This window comes from Mus pahari, chromosome 6, assembly GCF_900095145.1.
Source record: "Mus pahari chromosome 6, PAHARI_EIJ_v1.1, whole genome shotgun sequence".
NCBI lineage: Eukaryota > Metazoa > Chordata > Mammalia > Rodentia > Muridae > Mus > Mus pahari.
In genome coordinates, this window is record NC_034595.1 from 439,183 (window position 1) to 457,826 (window position 18,644).

At 49.7% G+C, this 18,644-nt stretch overlaps 1 protein-coding gene across 1 annotated transcript in view; it reads right to left on the reverse strand.

Annotated features, from left to right (window-relative positions):
- Nucleotides 1–8,071, reverse strand: part of Igfbpl1 (insulin like growth factor binding protein like 1) — a 14,341-nt gene extending 6,270 nt beyond the window's left edge. Inside the window, exon 1 of the mRNA XM_021200738.1 lies at nucleotides 7,590–8,071. Coding sequence (XP_021056397.1) covers nucleotides 7,590–8,025 — 436 coding nt within the window. The 5' untranslated portion in view covers nucleotides 8,026–8,071. The remainder of the gene's footprint in view (nucleotides 1–7,589) is intronic.
- Nucleotides 8,072–18,644: the final 10,573 nt, after the last annotated feature.

Here is an 18,644-nt window from a genome sequence, read left to right on the forward strand (position 1 = left end):
CCGCTCCCCATCCCTGCTTAATAAACCTCTCACGTGGAATCACCTTGGCGTGGTCTGCTGTTTGGCTTATCCGCTCAAATCATGTATATTAATATTGCTTAATAATGCTAATTCATAAAAGTTACTGTGGTGGCATGACGTGTGAGCAAGAGTCAGGGGCAGGTGTGGCAGACAGACAGCTAGATGAAGAAAACAGGAAAGAGAAATACCATCATTCTGGGGTCAGCAAACCAAACAGTATGGAAGGGACTGTGCCCACGGGGACACAGCTGCAATAAAATAGGAGGACAAAGGGAGAGAGACCAGAGAGGTACAAGGTTGGTCACACTACAGAATCCAGGGGCAGAAGGCCACAGAAAGGAATTACAAGTGGTATGAGCAGCCCTGTAGGAATCAAACCCAGGCCCCTCCAGACACAGTGAGACAGACCTTGTTGAACTAGTGTCTGAGCACAGACTGGAACATCAAGCCTCATTTGCATACCTCCAGGAATGGAGAGCTCACTGCCTGCAGAGCTGGGTCCCTGGAGGGCTCTGCAGTGAGCTCATTCTCAAGGCAGCTGCTTCTGTCCTGTGTCCTTCAGCACCTGATGACAGGGCTGGAGCCCCTGGCGCAATGACACTCCAGTGAGACTTGCTGCCCCATGCTGTGCTAGGTGTCAGTCCCTTCCGATCAGCCACACTTTCTGCTCTGCCCACATGACTGCTCTTCAAAGGGATGTCCAAACCCACATCCTAGAGTGCAGCCAGTGCCAAAGCAGGGCCACTCTGTCATGCTCACTGGTAAAGCCCCCTAACTTCCAACACGCCCTGAACAGAGCCCTGAGACTTCCAGCACCCCCGTGCAGCCACCGACCCACACAAGGAGCTGTCTGGCAGAAGCCCCATCTGCCACAACAAAGAGGGGCTAATTTATTCACATTCTCCTCCTGCCAACACCTCCTCAGTGACACAGGCGCTCACACAGGCAAGCCTGTCCCCGAACGGCTGTGGGACGGTCATACCACCTCTGATTCCAGGGCCTTCAATGGGTTCCAGGGGGACACTTTGTCAACGCGTTTCACTTTTCTTCAAGTAAAGTCATAAATTTTAAATGAGACCTCATCGCTCCCTTTCAAACCTAAATGAATAAACCAGTAAATCACATTTCCTGCGTGCTCCCTGCGAGCCTCCGAGCCTCCCGCTCCTTCTCTTTCAATAACTACAATTAAGAAGGGCTGTCTGGGGAGGGCTGCCTCTGCCAGGGCTTTCGTGGCAGGAAATGCCATTTCTTTTACAAAAGAGTCCTTCTGCTTTCAGTGTTAAAGGGACCTTTCCCAATGCATGTATGCATCTATAAATTTGCTTCTGCACAACTCATTCTGGTGCACAGATCCATGCTGGACTGATGCAAACCTTTGGCATACAGTTGGGAAGTCACTGTTGGAACCGGGGCAGTTCTGTGACCTTGGACGATTTCCTCAGGCTGCTGGGTGTCAGCCATCTTCTTTTAATTTCAATATATCTGGCGTTAAATTTAGGTTCTATCCATAACAGCTCTGCACAGTCAACATCTGCCATGAATAGTTTCAATGTTGCTGGCTGCTTACAGCTGGTAACTCCTCCCTTTCCAGCAATCTTATCCGAGGCCAGCAGGAGGCGCTGCTCAAGCTCAATGGTGGGCGAGGTATGATCTCTTTTTGGTTCTCTATCTTAACGCTATCCTGCCTTTACCTAGGAGGGCTCTTCTGTACCCTCACACTAGCCCTGAAAGGTAAGTGTTCTAACTCCCATTTTATAGCTGAGAAAGTAAAGGTTAATGGGAAAGGGCCTGGAGGAACTGGGACTCAAACTCATGCCATGGTTTCATAATATTCCATACTACGTTAAAACCATTGTTATCTTGGTGGCTCCATCCTAGAAAAAGGGTTCCCAGGCAGAGTGGTTTGCTGGGAGTCCTTACAGCTTACAGGGTATAGTCACACGGTCATGACCTATGTCACGTCGAGGACACAGAGCAAACTCAACAGAGGAATGTCAGGGAGCAGAGCCACGCACCACACCAGCTCCCGGGGAAACAACACAGGGCACAGCCACGTCCAGAGACAAAACTGTGAAGTGCTGTCTAATGGAGAAGCTCACGGGAGGTCAGGGCTTTAGTACGGGCTAATCACACAGGTACTGAATTCTGAGCCTACGTCTTAGATTCCTAGATGGTTGGATAAGTAGCCCCTAACATCTATGTTTACGTGCTGGAGGCTGAGTTCCCAGGCTGGGTGACAGTGGGGTGACAGTCTCTTCAGGAAGCAGAGCTCAGCAAGAGGTCTTTAGGTCACCAGAGGGGCCATCTCAGAGGGGACAGTAGGGTTCTGGTAGCTTCTCTCTTCTGATGGCTGGCCTGGGGGCAGAGTGGGGGGTGAGCTGTGTGCTCCACCACACACTCCTGCCAAGCGGTGCTGATCTTACCAGAGAACATGGGGCTGCAGATTCGGACCTGGACCTCTCAGAACCATGAGCCAAAGCAGGGCCACTCTGTCATGCCACTGCAGGTGTTGCATGGTGATGAAATGTGAACACAGGTGTGGACCACATTCCGCAGTGTAGGAAGTGCCCCCCCCCCTTCTGGGGATGGTTCAACTTCTGGAAGTCCAGGTCCCCAGAAGCCAGCCACAGGACAACCTTGCCAGATGATGATTCTGAAGTGACAGTCTCAGGCCAGTTACTTAGGCTCTGTTCTGCGTATGTCACTTCCCAGTGATGCCCACCAATGACAGCCCATAACCCCTGCAGGACAGACATCTCCAGTCCTCGCAGTACTCTAGTGTGATAGCAGGTTGTGCAGGGACTACCAGACGCAGAAGAGCTGGTATGATGAGCGTGCTCAAGGAAACCCACTTAGGGTTCTGTGTATGCCGTGTATCCAGTGCTAAGCTTTAGTCTCAGTTCGGCCTTTTTTTCCCCCCGAGACAGGGTTTCTCTGTGTGGCTCTGGCTGTCCTGGAACTCACTCTGTAGACCAGGCTGGCCTCAAACTCAGAAATCCGCCTGCCTCTGCTTCCCAAGTGCTGGGATTAAAGACGTGCGCCACCACTGCCTAGCTCACTGCCTGGCTCGGCTATGGCTTCTTCAGATTGGGTACAGATGCCCACCCTCCTCGGAACCCGAGTCAGTCCATGGCTGGCTGGCTCTGTGGCTTTGGTCTGTGGCAAGACAGAGACTTCATAGTAGAAAGGCAGAGTGCAAGAAAGCTGTTCACCTAATGGTTGCCAGGAAGCAGAGGGAAGAAGAAAGGTGGCTCCTGGGACAAGACTTCCCCTGCCAGGGCATGGCTGCCCTACCTCCTGAAGACTCCACCGCTCCCAACAGTGTCACAGCTGGGGATTAAAGCTTTAACACACCAGTCTTCCAGAACACTTCAAATTTAAGCCAGGACATCCCCCTCTACCTGCCCTCCACAGGCAGATGTGAGGAACACTTGAAGAGCCCTTGCAATCTGCCATGCTGCCCTAAGGAGGGACCCAGGGACACAGCAGCTCCTGTTGCCTAGAACGGGCCTTCCCCTGTGCTGTATCTGCTTGCTTGTAGCCCTCTGCTGACCTCTGCTGACAGGGCCTAACTGGTGATGCCAGAGGCCATGACCCTTAACCCTCAGGATCACCCTTGCACAGAGAAACTGCCCAGGTCCTAGCATCTCACCTTAGTGTTATGAAGGCTGTCATCATGCTGGAAGGAGCAGGTTTTCCTTCCAGTCTACCTTTGACAGGTATAAAGTGGCTTTCCTGGAAGGTCAGCTCTTGACCAGTTCAGTCCAGTCTTTTTGTTTGTTTGTTTGTTTGTTTTCGTTTGTTTTTTTCAAGACTAGGTTTCTCTGTATAGCCCTGGCTGTCCTGGAACTCGCTCTGTAGACCAGGCTGGCCTCAAACTCAGAGATCCACCTTCCTCTACCTCCCAAGTGCTGGGATTAAAGGCGTGCGCCACCACTGCCCGGCCCAGTCCAGTTTTCTAAATGGATCATTTCCATTTTTCTAACTCTGTCTGCCCTACTCAGTGCTTGGTCCCTTCGACTCACACTCAACCCAGGAAATTCACGATGGTACAACCTCACCCATCCCAGGGCAAGACAGCAGGTCATGGTCACTCAGCTCTGTGTGGTCAGGGTGCTCCTAGTGACCTAGAGTCAGCCGCCTGGGAGTCGAAGCTGTCCACTGGTGCTTAGGCGGGTTGTGAACCATTGTCTGCCGGGGAAGAGACCAGCACTGCCCTACACCTGGGATGCGGGAACATAATGACGGTGTCTGTGTTAGCTCTATGGGTCTGCACAGATCAAAGGATCTGTGTTATTGTGACTGCATGTGGTGATCTGTCTCCCTACCCCTTTCATTAAACGGGTCCTTGGTGGCTCAAATGAAAGATCATCCCACATGCCCCAGAGATTTCAGTTAATAGTGCCAAAGTCACCCCCCAGGAGACGCTCTGCTTGTATTAAGACACACACAAGCAAAGACTTTAATGATCAACGTGCCGAACAGGCTTGATAATTTATGCTCATAATCACGGCTGGATGTGGAAGGAGCTCTGGTTTAATCTACTGCCTGCAGCCTGTGACTCAAATCCCCTCCCTCGGCATTCATGAAAGGCTTTGGAACACGAGGCCCCTTTCTTTGTCCCTCTCACAAAGTGGCATTCGCTGCCTCTCCTGGTTACCTGGTAACACGAACCTCAGGCTTCTAAATGGAGCGGAAATTCCAACCAAAGTGAATTTCCTAAGACTCTCAGAGAAGCTGCTGGGGCTCAAAGGCCTGAGACTGGAGGATGACAGCGATCTGCCAAGAGTCAGGAAACCTGACCTGGGGCCCTGCCTCAGCTGGGGCCAGCCATGCAGCTCCAGGAAATCCCCTTGTGTGTGCCTCAATGTTCCCTTCTATTAAGGTTCTCAAATGTGGGTTGAAACCCATTGGGGGGGGGGGGTCAAATGAACCTTTCACAGGCGTTGCCTAAAACCATTGGAAAACAGATATTTACATTACGATTCATAACAGTAGCACAGTTACAGGTATGAAGTAGCGACAAAATAATTTTATGGCCAGGGGTCACTACCACATGAAGAACTGCCTTAAAGGGTCACAGCGTTAGGAAGGACGAGGAACTCTGTCTTAAGATGGGTAAGATCCCCTCCCTCTGGTGGCTGCAAAAATCAAGGACAACAATAGGTACAAAGGCGATGTCTAACAATAAAATATTCACTCACAGGCCCTGCAGGTACAAAGATCAAAGGGCACTCTAATATTAGGTAGTGGGCAGTTCTGAGCAAAGGCTTCTGGGAAGGGCAGTTTTCCACCACTGTCCCACAGAAGCACCACAGAGGCACTGTCACCACTGGGAAGGAGATAATCAATACTCTGAACCATCACTCCATTAAAGTGGAGGTGCCTGGGAGGAGCTGAGGAGTGACTATCACCAACACTGAAGTAAAACTGTCTGTTTCCCTTCAAACAAGGTCCCCTGGGGCTTTGTTAAAAGTGCTCCCGCTGTGTCTTTTGAATTAAAGATGGCTTTAGGGCAGCCCAGAATGAGGTGCAGCTAGTATAGGGAAACAGTCCCCTGTGCACAGGTCCCCATACCTCCCTGAGATACAAGGACAAGGACCATACAAGCTTGTGAAGCCAAGAGGTGACAGGGAGACATCATCAGGTCTGAGGTGGGTGACAGAAACCATGTGGAAAGGACAGCTGGGCTCAGGAGTGCTAAGGCCTGCCACTAATGAGGTCCTGGAAAGTGCCTTCTGAATTGCTCCCATTGGCTCTGAGGATCGCTTTATTCTCCAGGCTGGAGCCCAGGGCGGGCCTCAGAGCCCGCAGAGAGTCTGGGGGCTGGCACATTTACTTGTCATTTGGTAATTTTCAGTGAATTAGGGGTGTGGGCTTTCCATCTGCCATCTGTCTGTACTCTGGTAACCATAGCAACCACCATCTGCCTGACAGTATTAGCAAGTCCAGTCCTGAAAGAGTGCTGGACAAGGGGTTGGGACCTGGGAGGTGGCAGCCTTAAGTGGACATCATGAACAAGTCCCCTGCTTTCTCTGCGCCTGGGTCCCCTCTCTTTTTCCTTTTTTCCTAGGAACAGAATGTTGCTTCAGGAAAAACCACCCAAGCCCATCAGCACAAGGAAGCTTTGGGGAGCCCGGTCAGCATTTCTGCTGTATCCTGTGTGTGCCATTAGTGCTACCTGTCTCAGACAAAGGGAACTGTGTGAGAACCAACTGCTGAGGAGGCAGATTGTAAAAACAGTGACAGAGCTCGGAGGGGGAACCGGGCAGGGCACAAGCATTCCAAGCAGATTGGGTACCACAATGGCTCCCTTGGAGCTGCTGTGGCTGGGCAGGGAAACAGACCTGGCTCAGTGTCACTGGAGAAGCCAGGAGCTACCCAGGAGCCCCCAGGCAGCACTGTCCCCCACTGGAGCCTGGACTGGGGAAGAACCATGCTGACTTTTCTGTGTCACCCGGCCTGCTTCAGCCCCTCACTGGAAGGCACACAGTCACTGTCTCTGTGTATAGTGGACTTCCTGCCCTGTGGCCAGCGGTCTGCCAGAATCCTGGACGTGAGCACGCGGTCATGGGATGTTTGGAGGGAGATGTGATGAGCACAATGCCAAGTAAGATCTGAGGGCTGGAAGAGGAGCCCCAAGGGGTCTTTCTTGAAGTGTTAAATTGGGCATCTGGCTTACACATCCTCGCCCAGCTCAGACCAGAAATCTCCAGAAGCCTAAAGCACAGGCTTCATGGCAGCATCCCGGGGACGGCTGGGGGACCACACTTACCATGCTGAGCTCCCCACTACCCTATCCAGACGGATCAAGCACGCTCTTCTCTCAGAGCTCCTGACCCAGTCAAACCCCACACACAGGCAAAGCAGGTTAGCTTCTCTGGACATCCATAGACACTAATGTTTTGAGTTGGTTTTGTTTTTGCTTTTAAATGACGCAGGACAGTGATCAGTTAGGGCACTAGGGGCACTTACAGTGTGGTGTTAAAAAAAACAGTTAACCTTTGACATCCCTAGCAGTTGGTAGTTTTCTATTGATTTCCTTAAAGCAGGACCCTTCAGATTATGTGCCCTTTAGACTGGATCAGCATCTATGGTCCCACAATCTTTTCAGAGCTCACGTTTCCAAAGGTCTTGCCCTTTGTGGATGGGAGAGCTTCTAAGCCCTTAGTCTGACCCTCACTGGATACCCAGGATTCTGATGCTCTGTCTGGGTGCTTCTTGAATCTCGTGTAGGACCCCTGCATGCTGGGAATCCTCGCTTTCCTTTCTCCATTCAAACTATCCACCCGGACCCGGACCCACTTCAATCCCCATTTTCAAGTAACTGCAATAGCAGGTTCTTAAGCATTCACATTCCTGTCTGTTCTAGGGCTCAAGTCTGCACGCAGTGAGTAAGGCAGCAGGCAGGGTGTAGAAAGATGCGAAACACTGCTCCTGAAGGGGAAACTGAGGCCCAGGCCGTGTTGTCCACTTTTGTACTATTAAATTCTTTGTCCCACACCCTAGAGCATTAGGGTCCCGCTCTTCCCATTCGCCTGAGTCTTTCTAGGTCAAACCCCACTCACCGAACTCGCAGGGCCCATCGCGAGCCTTGTGCAGGTGGCCATGGTGCGCGCGGGGTGCATGTCGGGCATGCAGACGTAGCGCGCAGATGCTGGAGTAGGAGCGGCCGTCAGAGCCGCAGACGGCGCCGCGTTGCGCGCACACACAGAGCCCGGTGCCCTCGGGCGCCGTCCCCGAGGCGCGACTCGCACACACCAGGCCAGGGCCGCAGCGTGCGCCCACCGGTCCCCCGCAACTCGCGCCCTCGGCGCCCAGGCAGCGCGCGCAGCAGCCGCACTCGTCGCGCGCGGAGATCCAGGGCGCTGGGCAAGGCGAGGGCGCAGGGCAGCGATCCTGCTGGCACGGGCTGCACTCAGGGTGTCGTCTACCCGCGTCGCGGAGCCCGAGGCCCCGGGCCAGTGACGGCAGGAGCAGGAGCAGCAGCGGCAGACGCGGCATGGCCGGCTCCCAGACGGACGGCAGCAGCGCCTCTGCTCCACTTAACGCTCGGTGCGTGCAAAGCCACCGCGCCCGCACCGCGCCCGCTGATTGGCCCGGCCCGCACCGCGGGGCGCCCCTCGGCCCCGGGACCAGCGCTGCTTGGCCCTACTGGCTCACAGAACTGCAGAGAAGTCTCCAGAACAGCTCTGCCACCTCCGATTGAGCTCTGGGGAGACTCAGCGTGGTCCAAACGGCAACTTGTCCACTGGCCTTAAAATGTTATGACTCTCAGTCTTCCCACCAGGATGTACCATTTACTTTGCTCTCTTTCTAGTTTTGTTTAGCAAAGGGAATCTCTAGTTTAAGATGCCAGATTTTATAAATGGATGGATGGATTTCTTTCCCAGATCGAATACTCAGTTCCTCAGTCCCATTTCCAGTGTCCGCTCTGGCTATTGGGTTCTTGGGTGTGTTTTCAGGCATCTTTTCTGCCGGTACAAGCATGCGTGAGCACATCGCCCAGCCCCTCATATAAAACATTCACTGACCGAGTGCACGTATGATTTTGCACTTGGTCTTTTCTACCTACAGAATTTCCGGTTTCCCACCTTTTATCATCTCTGGAACCCAGCTCTCTTCCAAACAATGTGTGCACAGGTGAAAAGGCTGTGTGCTCTCATAGGTCTTTCTTTCTCTCTTTCAAAAAAAAAAAAATCATTTAATGTAGGTGCATTGGTGAGAAGGTGTCAGATCCCCTGGAACTGGAGTTACAGACAGTTGTGAACTGCCTTGTGGGTGCTGAGAATTGAACCCAGGTCCCCTGGAAGAGAAATTCAGTGCTCTTAACCACTGCACCAAGACTCCAGCCCTTCATAGTTATTTATTTCTTTTTTTTAAGATTTATTTATTTATTATATGTAAGTACACTATAGCTGTCTTCAGACACTCCAGAAGAGGGAGTCAGATCTTGTTAAGGATGGTTGTGAGTCACCATGTGGTTGCTGGGATTTGAACTCTGCACCTTTGGAAGAGTAGTCGGTGCTCTTACCCGCTGAGCCATCTCACCAACCCTCATAGGTATTTCTTAAGGCTACAGACCTCACCAGTGATATCTGGTTTCCTTTCTTAACTCAATTCCTGCTGAGTCTGTAGTCCTCTGGGGGGGGGGTGTCCTTATCCCTGAGAGAAGCCCTTGTGGAGGCCACTTTATATGGTGAGCAGAGCACGGCCACTGAATATAGCCATGTGGCTATCCATTCAAGCTCTTACCTTACAATGTGCCATATGGAGCAGAGCCGGTCAGGGACCTTGGGGAATGGAGGTAAAGCTTGAAGAATGGAGAGGAGAATGTTGGGAAAGCTCTCCGTGCATGCTCAGTACTGAGATTCCAGTCACCTCAGACACCTCTGGCTTTACCTAGAACGGCTTCTCCACCTGTTCACACCTCTCGACCTTCTGATCTCATCTGTGACTCTTTCCTGAGAAAATAATCGCTTTGGGGCTGGAGAGATGGCTCAGAGGCTAAGAGGACTGACTGCCTTTTCAGAGAACCTGGGAAATCTCCTCACATAGATATTCAGGTAGGCAAAACATCAATACACATAAAATAAAAATAAATAAGACATGGTTAGAAAGGAAGGGAAGAAGGGAGGGAGGGAAGAAGGGAGGGAAAGAAAAGAAATCTCTTCATTTGAAGATTTCATCTCTGAGTTGGCCACTGTATCAAAAACTTGGAAACATCCTAATCCTAAGGCAGGCAACATTGAGTAAATTATGGCCCATCTGTCAATAGAGGTCTAGGTAGGCATTAAAATGAGCAAGGTGTAGGCTCATGGAAATGCAAAGATGTTTATAATGTACTGCTTATTGTGATGGTCCTTATAGAATGTACGTCCATGTATGGCATATGCACATGTGAATATAGATGCAGGTGTGTGTGTGCGTGTGTGTACAGAGAGGGAGAGAGAGAGAGAGAGAGAGAGAGAGAGAGAGAGAGAGAGAGAGATCATTTAATGATGTGAAGGAAACAATGTTCATGCAACAAAGCAGGATTTGGATGCAGAAGTGCCAGACTGGGCACTGCCTTTCACGATGGCCTCTGGTAACTCCACGCTTGGCTCATCATAAGCAGAGAGCAGTCCACTCCAGAGTGAGTGAGCTCCCTGTCAGTGGAAGAGTTCAAGGGCGAATCTTGGAGTTTATGGAAGGGATCAAAGTATTAGAGGTTGGAAGAAGTGATCGAAAAATCCTTCAAACCGAACCATCATTCCTGAGGTCTAAAGTCTGACTGCGAGACCAGGATGACAAATGTATACAGCACAGGATTTCTCTCTTTTTATGCAGACACGGAGGGAGCAGGCGTGTCACTATGAAATTCATGTATGCTTAATGCAGGCTGGGATATACAATTCCACAGAGGCGCATTTACATACGATCTACATTCCTTTTAAATGGTAGGAAAAGCATTATGTATGCATAATGGCCCCACGAATTAAAGCAAAGGGTTCATTTTCCAGCCCTGAGCCTGGGGCATCAAAGTCTGAGTGTGTCTGGGTGGGGAAACATAACAGGCTTTGAAGGTGATCAGCTCCGTCTTTTAGATTGCCCCAGTCCTAGCCCAGCAGAGTCGGTTATGTCTCTCAGCATGCCTCTCCGGGAGCCGACGAACACCGTGGGCCACAGATGGGAGGCCCCATAAAATTATGGGAAATGATGGGGTGAACGCTCCTCAAAAAGAAGAGAACTAGGGCAGGCGGTGAGATGCCAGGCACCTAGGTAGTGATTAAGCTACAAGAATGGATGTGACTTTTTGCCACACACAGGGTCTGGGCATAAACACAAGGACAGAACCACTTAATGGCCCGAAGTGGATGCATGCACACTCTTTCATTCATCCCATGAATAGCAGGTGTTTCTACTCAGGAGGAGCACAAGCAAGGGAGGCCTCTCATGAATAGCCCAGCACCAGGCCCTCCTGGAAGGCCTCTCTGTGTTTTTAGACTCCCAGCGGACCACCTCAGAGCAGGGGAAGAGTCTTGTAAATGATGTGCAGGGGCTTTCAAGGGACATGATTGCTTTCAATGATGTATACAGTGAGCACAGCAAGATGCAGACTTCTGCAAAGATCTGCACTCAGATGCTGAGCAGCGGAACAAAAGAACCACACAGGATTCCTCTTCCTGCTGGAAAGCCGGATAAAGCGAAGAGACGGGCACTGGGCAGGGCTGCGTGAGGGCAAGGGGGCGCGCAGTTTTCTCTCTGGGTATCTTCTCCAGGCCACGGTGCAGAGAGGTAGGCCAAGAATATCCAAGAGGTCTGGCTGGATAGGACAGGAAGAGGTCAGCGTTTACAGCTGAGGTAATGGGACATTCAGAGAGCAAGGATATGAGTGAGGGCAGAGGTATAAAGAAGGAACCCCAAAATTCTCCCACCTCTGGCTGACTCTGTACTGTGGTCGATGCAGAGCAAGATCAGGGCCTGGCACAGAGTGGCTGCTGGGGCAGAGAGCCGAGCGGTGACCCTGGGAGGCTAGAGTCCAGCCCAGGTCAGAGTGTCCCTTCCGGTGACACTCCTATCAGCTGAGCAGTATGACCCTGCTGAGATGTGGAGTTCGGCACCAAGGCTTCTCTCCTCTGGGATTCCAAGTTGGAATAATTCCAGCCTCCCTTTGTTCTGCCCTGAGGGCGGCAGCTGCTTCCTGCCCTTGCCTCCCCTGACTTACGTAGCTAACCATTTCTTCCATCAAATTCTCTCCGTTATCTGATAAAATCCCGAAGGACGCATTAACCGGTACCGGAAGTGGTCCCGGGAAACAGCCCTCAAAGACGGATCACAATCAAACAGCCAGGGAGCTTCACTAGAAGCAAGCTCACATGATCACTTAAATTATTTATGAAAATAACAAGCGAGGAATGTTATTTCTTAGATGCCCGTCAGTGTTGCTGAAAATGACGGATGCAGTTTAATTGTGCGGGCTGCATAATCACACCTGAACCAGGATCCACACAGCCTTGCGGATGTCCTGTGTCAAAGTCAGGACATGGGCTTGGAAACAGTGAGCACCTGTAATATCTCCCTCTGTATAGGGAGATATCAGTGCGGATTCGGGAGAAGCGGAGCCTCCCTTGTTAGAGGAAGCTCGCCTGGCGTGTCTCTACTGAAGGCCCCGAGGTCAGGCCCCGTGGGCAGCTGCCCGACAGGGGCGCTTTGTTCCTAAGACTTACTCCCCGTGACCCCCAGAGTCTCAACAGGCATCGACAAGCACGGACAGGGCACATTTGGAATATGATGTTGCATCTGTTGATCCACAGGCCCTGATCAGAGATTCTGGACTCAGGATCAGACTCATGTAGCAGGAGGTGGCCCTGCAGTTAATTCTTGGCTAGGTAGGACCTAGTGATATGATCACCTCTGTGTAGTAATATGGAGACGCCACAACTTCCTTAGTGTGTCACAGAGGAAGCAATGAAAAGGCTTAGAGGGAGGTTGAAAGCGATCTGTTATAACAACCTGCATGCCTGCCCACGCACTAAGTTTCCCCAGTGGGCTCAGGCGATGTTCCTGTCACCGTGACACTGAGAAAGTCGCATGTGTCTGTACCACTCCTGGAAATCAACCCAGAGACATCTGAGGCAGCACATTACAGAGACACCTGCGGTCTGCCACAGCACAGTCACAACAGTCAAGCTGCATGATCAGCCATAGTGCCCAAGAACAGGTAAACGGTTCAAGAAAACACAGCATCTATGCATAATGGGCTCTATTTAGCCATAGAGAGGGATAAAATTATGTCATTTATAGGAAAACAGATGGAACTGGGGTGACCCACATTAAGGAAAATGAGCCATACTCAGACAAATAACATACGTTTTCTCGTATATGTGGATCATATACAGAGCGTGTGTGTGTGTGTGTGTGTGTGTGTGTGTGTGTGTGTGTGTGTATACATAAGCTTATGTAGGACATGAAAGTATAAACTAGACTCTTTGGGAAAAGGAAGGGGACTAGTAGGAGGTGGTGAGGAGAAAGGGAGATTTGGGAAGGAAGATGTGGTGAAAATGCATGAGATACTTGGATGAAAATATCTTTATGAACCCCATCATGATGAACAATGACTATACACACCAATAGCAAAAGGAACCTTAAGGAACCTGCACACTGATTTCTGTGGTCTGTACCGGTTTGAATTCCCCCACGGAAGTGTCTGCTCCTCTTATTCACAGCCACACCAGCATTTGTGTGTGGCCATTTTGTTTTGTTTTTTAATTTTCTGACTGGGGTAAGATGAAATCTCAGAAAATCTCAGAGTAGTTTTAATGTGTGTTTTACTGGTGGCTAAGGGTGTTGAAGATTAAAAATATATGTCTCAGCCATTTGTATTTCATCTTTGGAGAACTTTCTTTTTCGTTTCATGCCCCACTGTTGTTTCTTTCCCCCACGTTTAGGTTGTTGTGTTCTGTGCATGCTACTAGAGGAGAAAAGTCATTGTCAACCTTGTTCAGCTGTGAATCCTTCACTAGTGACCGTCCCTGTAAGACATGCCCACTGGTATAGTAGTGGCCTGAGCATCAGGAATGTAACCAGCCACCTTCTGCACTCAAGAGGAAACCGATACCTGGAGCTGTTATTAGGGCTAGAATGTGGTTCGACGGGTCATTGTCCCTGGGGGAAAACCTACTGCTATTCCTCTGCTCTGTGGACATCTTATTAAACCCACTCCCAATGAATGACTAGTATACCCATAGATTAGTGTATCTTTCAACCCTCATCAGAGAAAATTCTTTCTTCAGTAGATGTCAGTTAACCCAGAAATTCACAGCTGGTCAAGTCCCCGAGAGTAAGAGACTTAGGGATGCTTAGCCCCAAATCAGCCTTCTACATCACACTTCCTCCTTCCAAGGCTCAGGCCTTGTTGAGGAAGGCAGGGCAGAAAGGTCAGAAGGCCCAGAGGTGATCACTGACACAGGATGGCGGCTGCATATGTAAACCAGCAGCAGTGGAAACAGCAAGAGCAAAACCAGTGCAAGCTCAAGGCAGACAAAATTCCAGCGTGGAGGTGGGAGGCGGAGGGGGTCCCTCCTCTGGGGAGGAGCTATTGACAATTGATAGCTGCTTGGAGGGAAAGAGCCAGTTGTAGTTACATGATGGGTCCCAGATAGGTTGATCATTCTCCAGTGAGTATACACATCCAAGAATATATGGGCAGCACAAACGGAAGTTGTTGGAGGTTTTTGTCTGTTTTTGTTTTGTTTTGTTTTTGAATGAAGTCCCAGCCCTGGGCGGGTAGGGAAGGAGGGCAGGAGCTGGATGCAGATTTGAGGGTAGGGATAGGTGGAGAGAGAGAGAGAGAGAGAGAGAGAGAGAGAGAGAGAGAGAGAGAGAGAGAAACAAGAAGAAAAGTCACAGGACTGGAGGCCCTGAGCCCAGATACCAAGACCAAGACCAAGACCCAGACTCTAGCCAGGCTTGATCTTGGGTGTTTGTAACCCCAGTGCCGATGGAGGGGACAGGAGGACTGTTGTCGTTTATAGGCTGCCTGGCTGAAGAAGGGAAGCTCTAGGTTTGTCAAGAGAACTTGCCTCAAAGGAGTAATGGAGAGGACACTCAACATTTTCCTCTGGCCTCCACACATGGACACATATGGATACATATACCTGCACATGCTCACACACACACATTCACATGTGCACACACCCATACACATGTGTACACACTCACATATGAACATGTACACACATATACGCATGAACTCACAAACCTACAAACACATACCTGCACACATACACACAGTGGTACATATACCTGCACATGCTCACACACAGACACACATGCATGCACACACATGAGTATGCACACACACATGTGCACATACGCGCACACACACATGCAAACATATACATGCATGCACTCACAACACACATGTGCACACATCCACATGCATACACATGCTCATGCATGCACACATACACACACAGAAAGCCTTTTAAGAAAAGACTCCTCTTTGTTATCCATATATGACAATAGGAGATTCTGCCATGAAGGTGACTTCTTAAATACCAGCCCAGTTGGCCAGGTTCCCAGAATAGCAGAAGCCAAGTGAGCCTTTAACTACCAGATACTCCACAAGGGGCAGCAGAAAGAGTGGGTGCAAGACTGTGATGTCAGCCTGACTACATCCAGAAAGCCTGGGAGACGGACTCTGGGCAAACCTGCGAGGGTTATCTCCATTCCGTTGGTGGGAAGATCTATTGCAGTTGTGCTGGGGCAAGGCAACCAGAGTGGGGGGCGTTGTATGAAGTGGAGAAGGTAGGCACGCACATACACAGTTACAGTTTTCTGTTTCCTCACTGTGGGTGCAGGGTCGCCAGCTGCCTCCTGCAGCTACTGCTTCCCTGACTTCCCAGCAAGGAAGGGATGTCATCTCCAACGTGGGCAAAGCAGGCTTCCCTGAGACACCTTTGCAGGGCTCTTTATCCCAGCAACAGAGTCGGATCTCAGAAAGGATCTCCATGAGCCATGGCAAGCTGCAGCGGTGGCTAGCTGCGCTGGCTAGTGATGGGCTGTAGAGCTCTTAACTGTACAAACGCTGTTTTCTGTCTTACAGAAACATGATGGTTTCACTATGGAAAACAAAAGCTTTTAAATCTTCATTCTTACTAGTACAGAAGCATCAAATTAGTACATTTTTTGGACTGTATTGTATTAGAATATTTGCTTTTTTAAAAAGTGCTATTTGAATTGCTGATTTGAGTTTTATTAAAAAAAAAAGTTAAATAAGCCAGGTTTGGTGGTGTTCTAGGCCAGCCTGGTCTACTCAGAGAGTTCCAGGCTAGACAACATAGTGAGACCTTGTCCAAAAAAAAAAAAANAAANAAANAAANAAANAAAGAAAAGAAAAGAAAAGAAAAGAAAAGAAAAGAAAAGAAAAGAAAAGAAAAGAAAAGAAAAGAAAAATCCAACTATTTTTGAAATGGCTGAAGTGTATTTCTGCATTTTGTATCACACATCTATGTAAAGCCATGTTCTTGGCACTGATGATTATAAAATTAAAATATCAATGGATCAATGGCTGAAATGAAGATCAACTGTGAAAGATGATGAAGCAGGAGTTGGCACGGCACTCTGCAGTACAAGACACTCAGACAGGGTAAATTCTGTATGGAAAAATGAACAAGCATGTCATGTCCATGGTATGAAAATCTGCTTTAATCCTTAATAAAAGTTAAAGCCGTATGCCTACCAAAGGATGGCTTTAAAGGAAATTTCTCTCTGATTCATTATCAATAAATGTTTGATTTGTATACCTATTTTATTTACCTGTTTACTGATATAGAAATTTCTTTGGGAAAAGGCATTGTGAGGAGAGAGTTTGAAGTCCTACTTTACAAAATGGGAGGAGCTGACATCTGATGTCCCAAAGTGGATTTGAATCAGTGCCGTGAAGAACCCGGCTCTCCCATCCAGTCAGTCTTCAGACTTAACCTAGACATGGCATCTCTGTTTGAAATGATGCGTGCTGCCCTCAGGGGCTCTGAGGAGCTGCTTTCTGTGTCTCTCTCTGACCATTCTCCATAGTGAGCCACAGCCCAGGGGAGCTGATAGCCCCCCCCCCCCCGCATTCCCTGGTTCAGATCACAAGGCCTCCACTCTGGAGCGACCTCCAGGGTTCCTGAATGGACAGACACCCTTGACCCCTGGCAGGTCTCCTCTTTACTCTGACACACAGAGTCCAGCTGTTATGGGACAGGAGACACAGGGCCAAGCACAAGCCCAGAACTTCCCCTCAATGAAGAAACCATTGCCGCTTTTCTCAGTGGTCTCTGGAAGAGAAGCCGGATTGGCAGCAGGATGCATCTTCTCAGAAGATAGCCTGCCTCCTGTGAGGAAAGTGTTGCCTCCTTTGAGCAAGCCTTAGCCCTTCTTTCAAAGTCAGCACCATTCCTGTGTGAGGAGATGGATGCCCTCCTGACCAGGTCGGTGGAGGAGTTGGGGGCTTTCCTTATTGTCGAGGCCCCATTGAGTGAGGGTCTCAGCTCAGCTCAGCTCACTACAGCACACGGCACACTGCCATTCATTCGTTTGCTCTTTCTTTATTCAGCAAACTTTCTGGGGGCTCCCGTTGCATGCCGAGCCTGTCCTGGACACAGCGTTGCACACACGCGCGCGCGCGCGCACACACACACACACACACACACACACACACACAGAGAGAGAGAGAGAGAGAGAGAGAGAGAGAGAGAGAGAGAGAGAGAGAGAGAGAGAGATACTTTGTGTGCTCAAGAAGGTGGCCTGGGGGAGGCAAGGCATCAGTATTACTTTTATATTTGTCTGTTTTGAGACAGAATCCCCTTATGTCGCACTGGCTGGGACACTCTGTGTAGTTTAGGTAAGCTTTGAACTCACAGAGATTCCCCTGCCTCTGTCTTCTGAGTGCTAAGATTAAGGGTATGCACCACCATGTCTGGCTGCTTCTTCTTCTTCTTCTTCTTCTTCTTCTTCTTCTTCTTCTTCTTCTTCTTCTTCTTCTTCTTCTTCTTCAAGAAATTTGTGGTTGTTGTTTCATTTTATTTATTTTAAACTATTTTTATGTACATGAGTATTTTGCCTACATATATGCATGTGTACTGCATGTGTACTGCATGTGTACAGCCTATGTGAGTGGTGCCCTCAGAGGTCAAAGGAGACTTGGATACTCTGGAACTGCAGTTATGGATGGCTGTGACAACATGTATGTAGTTGCTGGGACCTGAATTTAGGCCCTCTGCTAGAGCAGCAAGCGCTCTTAACTGGTGAGCCAGCTCTCCAGCCCCACCCCGAGTATTACAATAGAAAAGTATTGGGAGAAAAGAGAAGTTAACTCCCCAAGTGACTCTAAGTGTCAGAAACTGTTTCCTGGGTAGGGAGCAGGATCTGGGAGGGGGAGATAAGCAGGAATCCCAGTAGTGGGGATCCCAGTAGTGGGGATCCCAGTAGTGGGGATCCCAACAGTGGGTGTTGAAAGCAGAGTCAGGAGGCCTGAGGCCCACAGGGGGCAAGGCACAGCCTAGTGTAGGGGAGAGGGTGGAGGAGGAAATGGAGAGCGGTCTGGCAGGTCTCAGGGATTGGTTATCTCAGAGTAATGCCTTGGTGCTAAGACACCCACACTGTACAAGGTGAGGGGGGAGGGACAGGGTTTTAAGGAAAGTTCTGATCCATTCTGAAACAAAATTCTTTATGTCCCATTATTGGAGCAAGAGCCCTGACCTATATACAGTGACATGTTTAATAAATAGTGTCTTGTGTGGAAACTATATATCATCCTTCCAGGCAGGTCTTGGTTACACTTTGCCTATTGGGAGAATTGTTAGTCTTATATATGGAAAAGTCTTGAATCCAGCCAGGCTGGTCACCTCTGAAAAGGTGGCACTTAAGTTTAACTCTGTCTTACTGGCCAGGCGGTGGTGGTGCACACCTTTAATCCCAGTACTTGGGAGGCAGAGGCAGGCTGATTTCTGAGTTCGAGGCCAGCCTGGTCTACAGAGTGAGTTCCAGGACAGCCAGGGTTATACAGAGAAACCCTGTCTCGAAAAACCAAAACAACCCCCTGTCTTACAGCATTGCATAGCTTATGCATGGGTACTCCCCCAAATGTTACTATC